We start from the raw sequence: 7,055 nt of genomic DNA on the forward strand, positions 1-7,055 counted from the left end.
GCGACAAATGCACAGAAATGCTTAGAATTTGCTTGTAATGTCAATTCTGTGATTATTTCGTCAAATTGGAGCCTTTCACCGAGATTTCTTGGAGCCTTTGGACATTTTCTGTTGTAACCTATCAGGCTGAGCACGAAAATGACAAAGACAATCAACAGAGAGGCTGGCAAGTACCGGATTTGGCGACAAAACCCCGTTTTTGGCTCAATTTCCATACAAAACGTCGAAATTTGGGCCAAATGTGGCCAAATTCGAGGCTTTCACCGACTCCTCTTGGATCCCTTGGCCATATTTTGTTGTATCCTGTCAGGCTGAGCACGAAAATGACAAAGACAATCAACAGAGAGGCTGGCAAGTACCGGATTTGGCGACAAAACCCCGTTTTTGGCTCAATTTCCATACAAAACGTCGAAATTTGGGCCAAATGTGGCCAAATTCGAGGCTTTCACCGACTCCTCTTGGATCCCTTGGCCATATTTTGTTGTATTCTGTCAGGCTGAGCAAAAAAATGCCCAAGGGCATCAAGCAATTCAGTGGTAAGTACCGAAATTTGCGACAAATGCACAGAAATGCTTAGAATTTGCTTGTAATGTCAATTCTGTGATTATTTCGTCAAATTGGAGCCTTTCACCGAGATTTCTTGGAGCCTTTGGACATTTTCTGTTGTAACCTATCAGGCTGAGCACGAAAATGACAAAGACAATCAACAGAGAGGCTGGCAAGTACCGGATTTGGCGACAAAACCCCGTTTTTGGCTCAATTTCCATACAAAACGTCGAAATTTGGGCCAAATGTGGCCAAATTCGAGGCTTTCACCGACTCCTCTTGGATCCCTTGGCCATATTTTGTTGTATCCTGTCAGGCTGAGCACGAAAATGACAAAGACAATCAACAGAGAGGCTGGCAAGTACCGGATTTGGCGACAAAACCCCGTTTTTGGCTCAATTTCCATACAAAACGTCGAAATTTGGGCCAAATGTGGCCAAATTCGAGGCTTTCACCGACTCCTCTTGGATCCCTTGGCCATATTTTGTTGTATTCTGTCAGGCTGAGCAAAAAAATGCCCAAGGGCATCAAGCAATTCAGTGGTAAGTACCGAAATTTGCGACAAATGCACAGAAATGCTTAGAATTTGCTTGTAATGTCAATTCTGTGATTATTTCGTCAAATTGGAGCCTTTCACCGAGATTTCTTGGAGCCTTTGGACATTTTCTGTTGTAACCTATCAGGCTGAGCACGAAAATGACAAAGACAATCAACAGAGAGGCTGGCAAGTACCGGATTTGGCGACAAAACCCCGTTTTTGGCTCAATTTCCATACAAAACGTCGAAATTTGGGCCAAATGTGGCCAAATTCGAGGCTTTCACCGTGAGCTCTTGGATCCCTTGGCCATATTTTGTTGTATCCTGTCAGGCTGAGCACGAAAATGACAAAGACAATCAACAGAGAGGCTGGCAAGTACCGGATTTGGCGACAAAACCCCGTTTTTGGCTCAATTTCCATACAAAACGTCGAAATTTGGGCCAAATGTGGCCAAATTCGAGGCTTTCACCGACTCCTCTTGGATCCCTTGGCCATATTTTGTTGTATTCTGTCAGGCTGAGCAAAAAAATGCCCAAGGGCATCAAGCAATTCAGTGGTAAGTACCGAAATTTGCGACAAATGCACAGAAATGCTTAGAATTTGCTTGTAATGTCAATTCTGTGATTATTTCGTCAAATTGGAGCCTTTCACCGAGATTTCTTGGAGCCTTTGGACATTTTCTGTTGTAACCTATCAGGCTGAGCACGAAAATGACAAAGACAATCAACAGAGAGGCTGGCAAGTACCGGATTTGGCGACAAAACCCCGTTTTTGGCTCAATTTCCATACAAAACGTCGAAATTTGGGCCAAATGTGGCCAAATTCGAGGCTTTCACCGACTCCTCTTGGATCCCTTGGCCATATTTTGTTGTATCCTGTCAGGCTGAGCACGAAAATGACAAAGACAATCAACAGAGAGGCTGGCAAGTACCGGATTTGGCGACAAAACCCCGTTTTTGGCTCAATTTCCATACAAAACGTCGAAATTTGGGCCAAATGTGGCCAAATTCGAGGCTTTCACCGACTCCTCTTGGATCCCTTGGCCATATTTTGTTGTATTCTGTCAGGCTGAGCAAAAAAATGCCCAAGGGCATCAAGCAATTCAGTGGTAAGTACCGAAATTTGCGACAAATGCACAGAAATGCTTAGAATTTGCTTGTAATGTCAATTCTGTGATTATTTCGTCAAATTGGAGCCTTTCACCGAGATTTCTTGGAGCCTTTGGACATTTTCTGTTGTAACCTATCAGGCTGAGCACGAAAATGACAAAGACAATCAACAGAGAGGCTGGCAAGTACCGGATTTGGCGACAAAACCCCGTTTTTGGCTCAATTTCCATACAAAACGTCGAAATTTGGGCCAAATGTGGCCAAATTCGAGGCTTTCACCGACTCCTCTTGGATCCCTTGGCCATATTTTGTTGTATCCTGTCAGGCTGAGCACGAAAATGACAAAGACAATCAACAGAGAGGCTGGCAAGTACCGGATTTGGCGACAAAACCCCGTTTTTGGCTCAATTTCCATACAAAACGTCGAAATTTGGGCCAAATGTGGCCAAATTCGAGGCTTTCACCGACTCCTCTTGGATCCCTTGGCCATATTTTGTTGTATTCTGTCAGGCTGAGCAAAAAAATGCCCAAGGGCATCAAGCAATTCAGTGGTAAGTACCGAAATTTGCGACAAATGCACAGAAATGCTTAGAATTTGCTTGTAATGTCAATTCTGTGATTATTTCGTCAAATTGGAGCCTTTCACCGAGATTTCTTGGAGCCTTTGGACATTTTCTGTTGTAACCTATCAGGCTGAGCACGAAAATGACAAAGACAATCAACAGAGAGGCTGGCAAGTACCGGATTTGGCGACAAAACCCCGTTTTTGGCTCAATTTCCATACAAAACGTCGAAATTTGGGCCAAATGTGGCCAAATTCGAGGCTTTCACCGACTCCTCTTGGATCCCTTGGCCATATTTTGTTGTATCCTGTCAGGCTGAGCACGAAAATGACAAAGACAATCAACAGAGAGGCTGGCAAGTACCGGATTTGGCGACAAAACCCCGTTTTTGGCTCAATTTCCATACAAAACGTCGAAATTTGGGCCAAATGTGGCCAAATTCGAGGCTTTCACCGACTCCTCTTGGATCCCTTGGCCATATTTTGTTGTATTCTGTCAGGCTGAGCAAAAAAATGCCCAAGGGCATCAAGCAATTCAGTGGTAAGTACCGAAATTTGCGACAAATGCACAGAAATGCTTAGAATTTGCTTGTAATGTCAATTCTGTGATTATTTCGTCAAATTGGAGCCTTTCACCGAGATTTCTTGGAGCCTTTGGACATTTTCTGTTGTAACCTATCAGGCTGAGCACGAAAATGACAAAGACAATCAACAGAGAGGCTGGCAAGTACCGGATTTGGCGACAAAACCCCGTTTTTGGCTCAATTTCCATACAAAACGTCGAAATTTGGGCCAAATGTGGCCAAATTCGAGGCTTTCACCGACTCCTCTTGGATCCCTTGGCCATATTTTGTTGTATCCTGTCAGGCTGAGCACGAAAATGACAAAGACAATCAACAGAGAGGCTGGCAAGTACCGGATTTGGCGACAAAACCCCGTTTTTGGCTCAATTTCCATACAAAACGTCGAAATTTGGGCCAAATGTGGCCAAATTCGAGGCTTTCACCGACTCCTCTTGGATCCCTTGGCCATATTTTGTTGTATTCTGTCAGGCTGAGCAAAAAAATGCCCAAGGGCATCAAGCAATTCAGTGGTAAGTACCGAAATTTGCGACAAATGCACAGAAATGCTTAGAATTTGCTTGTAATGTCAATTCTGTGATTATTTCGTCAAATTGGAGCCTTTCACCGAGATTTCTTGGAGCCTTTGGACATTTTCTGTTGTAACCTATCAGGCTGAGCACGAAAATGACAAAGACAATCAACAGAGAGGCTGGCAAGTACCGGATTTGGCGACAAAACCCCGTTTTTGGCTCAATTTCCATACAAAACGTCGAAATTTGGGCCAAATGTGGCCAAATTCGAGGCTTTCACCGACTCCTCTTGGATCCCTTGGCCATATTTTGTTGTATCCTGTCAGGCTGAGCACGAAAATGACAAAGACAATCAACAGAGAGGCTGGCAAGTACCGGATTTGGCGACAAAACCCCGTTTTTGGCTCAATTTCCATACAAAACGTCGAAATTTGGGCCAAATGTGGCCAAATTCGAGGCTTTCACCGACTCCTCTTGGATCCCTTGGCCATATTTTGTTGTATTCTGTCAGGCTGAGCAAAAAAATGCCCAAGGGCATCAAGCAATTCAGTGGTAAGTACCGAAATTTGCGACAAATGCACAGAAATGCTTAGAATTTGCTTGTAATGTCAATTCTGTGATTATTTCGTCAAATTGGAGCCTTTCACCGAGATTTCTTGGAGCCTTTGGACATTTTCTGTTGTAACCTATCAGGCTGAGCACGAAAATGACAAAGACAATCAACAGAGAGGCTGGCAAGTACCGGATTTGGCGACAAAACCCCGTTTTTGGCTCAATTTCCATACAAAACGTCGAAATTTGGGCCAAATGTGGCCAAATTCGAGGCTTTCACCGACTCCTCTTGGATCCCTTGGCCATATTTTGTTGTATCCTGTCAGGCCGAGCACGAAAATGACAAAGACAATCAACAGAGAGGCTGGCAAGTACCGGATTTGGCGACAAAACCCCGTTTTTGGCTCAATTTCCATACAAAACGTCGAAATTTGGGCCAAATGTGGCCAAATTCGAGGCTTTCACCGACTCCTCTTGGATCCCTTGGCCATATTTTGTTGTATTCTGTCAGGCTGAGCAAAAAAATGCCCAAGGGCATCAAGCAATTCAGTGGTAAGTACCGAAATTTGCGACAAATGCACAGAAATGCTTAGAATTTGCTTGTAATGTCAATTCTGTGATTATTTCGTCAAATTGGAGCCTTTCACCGAGATTTCTCGGAGCCTTTATACATTTTTTGTTGTATTCTTTCTGGCCCATTGTATCCCATTGCCAATGCAAAGAATATTTTTTACATGATTCTACTATTTAACTGTTTGTCCTCTTTTCACAACAGGCAGAATTAGCCTAAAGTCACCACCAAAAAGAATGATTTTTCCTCTGAATGGAAAGTTGTTGTTGCAAATATCTTTTAACAACCTATCAATTGCATTTATGACATGCTTAGGTATCATGGATGTTTCGTTAAGCAAAAACAAACTAACTTGTCTTAAAAAATGCCTGTGTATAGAGTTAGGAGTTACATGTAGGTCCATTTGTAAGAAGAGTTGCTGCTATGCCAGTCCATGCAGCTGTAGCAGACTTAAAGCCCCTACTTATGGTTTCAGCAATCAAATAATTATAAGTAAAGGTTTTTCCACTACCAGCTGGTCCATCCATGAAAAACAATCTAGAATGTTGGTTTTCTACACTTGGTTGCTCATTCAGTGCAGCAAGGATAGCATTACATACATTTAATTGATTGACATTAAGCAACAGTCTCTTTTGATTGGCTTCGTCAATAGATTGTTGAACGTTTTCATCAAAATTTTCTAGATTTAAGCCTGTAAACTCATCAATAACAGGCAGTTTGTAATCAGCCAGCGTTTTACCACTTTGATTAATAATCTTTTCAATTTGATCAAGAGTAGCTTGTTCAGCTATTAGAAGTGGGACTGAGCGGTGAATGAAATCTTCCATCATAAAAAAATTTGTATGTATTCCAGAGATGTAAAGGATTGTCAGGTTCACAAAAGATCAAAGTAATTGAAAACAACTGTCTAATTTGCTTTGGCGTATGTGTTAAAATCGCCTCAGAAAGAGTATTCTGCCAATCAGTGTCATCTTTTCATCAGTGACCTTTCAAAACACATGCTTCACAAAACATTTCAAGGACAATACCATTAACAGTACGCACATCCTCCCAAGATGTTGCTCCTTTTGCTTGCAAAAGTAACCGCCTGAGAAAAAACAATTCTCCAGTTGGATTAACTCTATACATTCTTACTATCACCTTATTACCACCCCTTTGTCTAACTTTCCATTTACAATGTTTATCATCAAATATAAAGTGATAAGGAATGTCTACATACAAATAGCAGTGTGCTCTTTCATTTTCAGTACTCAACTTAAACCATGCCATTAGGTGTGTATCACGCTGAGCTGCATGATCTAAAGCCATTTGTTCTGCTCCTTCACTAAAATATACTAATTGATTTTTAGGTAGATGTTTACCAATTCACAGCACTTTGGAAACACGGAAACAACATAATATAAACATATGTACCAACTATAGACACAATAATGTGTTTAAATATGTATATAAGGTTAAACATATAATTAAATAAATAAATACCTTATTTAAACACATTTTTAAAACGATTATATAACACATATTAAGACATACTCAAACAATAAAAAAACACTTTACATTAACATAAAAACACATTGATAAACCAACTATATAGCACTTATTGCCACATACACATACATAACAAAGAAGCATATCTGCAAACAATAAACGTGTGCAGACAAAAATTTTAAAAATGATGGCAGAAAAGTTTAAAAGATTCCAAGTAAACAAAATATATATTTACAAACAATACTCTTAACCTTCTTTTGTTTTTTTCATAAAAACTGTAATACTCATAACAAAATTTAACCTTTACATGCAATAACATGTGACATGCCATGTTAGTGTTGGCACAAAATTTTTAATTATTTTTCTAAATTTTCTAAAAAAGAACAAAAATAGTTAATAGCATCACAGAAATTTCAAAGTAGTAATAACCATTTTATGGAAATACCATTAGTATAACTTTAAATAACATCCATACCCCTATATTTTAAGCAATAAAAATACAATAGATTTTATTATGATATTTTTAATTATGATGAAAAATAACAAAACTTGAATAAAAATATTTTTAAAAAAATGCAAGCTCAATTTAAAAATGT

At 40.2% G+C, this 7,055-nt stretch overlaps 1 protein-coding gene across 1 annotated transcript; it reads right to left on the reverse strand.

The window, feature by feature from the left end:
- Nucleotides 1–5,139: 5,139 nt before the first annotated feature.
- Nucleotides 5,140–6,837, reverse strand: LOC149886978 (uncharacterized). The gene is made up of 2 exons (XM_090090646.1): nt 6,761–6,837; nt 5,140–6,295 (listed from the first exon to the last, which is right to left on the reverse strand). The coding sequence occupies exon 2, from the start codon at nt 5,799–5,801 to the stop codon at nt 5,352–5,354; it is 450 nt and encodes a 149-aa protein (XP_089946772.1). The 5' UTR covers nt 5,802–6,295; nt 6,761–6,837; the 3' UTR covers nt 5,140–5,351.
- Nucleotides 6,838–7,055: the final 218 nt, after the last annotated feature.

This window comes from Hydra viridissima, unplaced genomic scaffold (assembly GCF_058129835.1).
Source record: "Hydra viridissima isolate aposymbiotic clone 2 unplaced genomic scaffold, HvirCarnegie_v1 scaffold_6, whole genome shotgun sequence".
In the NCBI taxonomy this organism is placed as follows: Eukaryota; Metazoa; Cnidaria; class Hydrozoa; order Anthoathecata; family Hydridae; genus Hydra; species Hydra viridissima.

Excerpts from the sequence above, each read along its gene's own strand:
- LOC149886978 (XM_090090646.1), bottom strand. The coding sequence starts at position 5,801 with ATGATGGAAGATTTCATTCACCGCTCAGTCCCACTTCTAATAGCTGAA.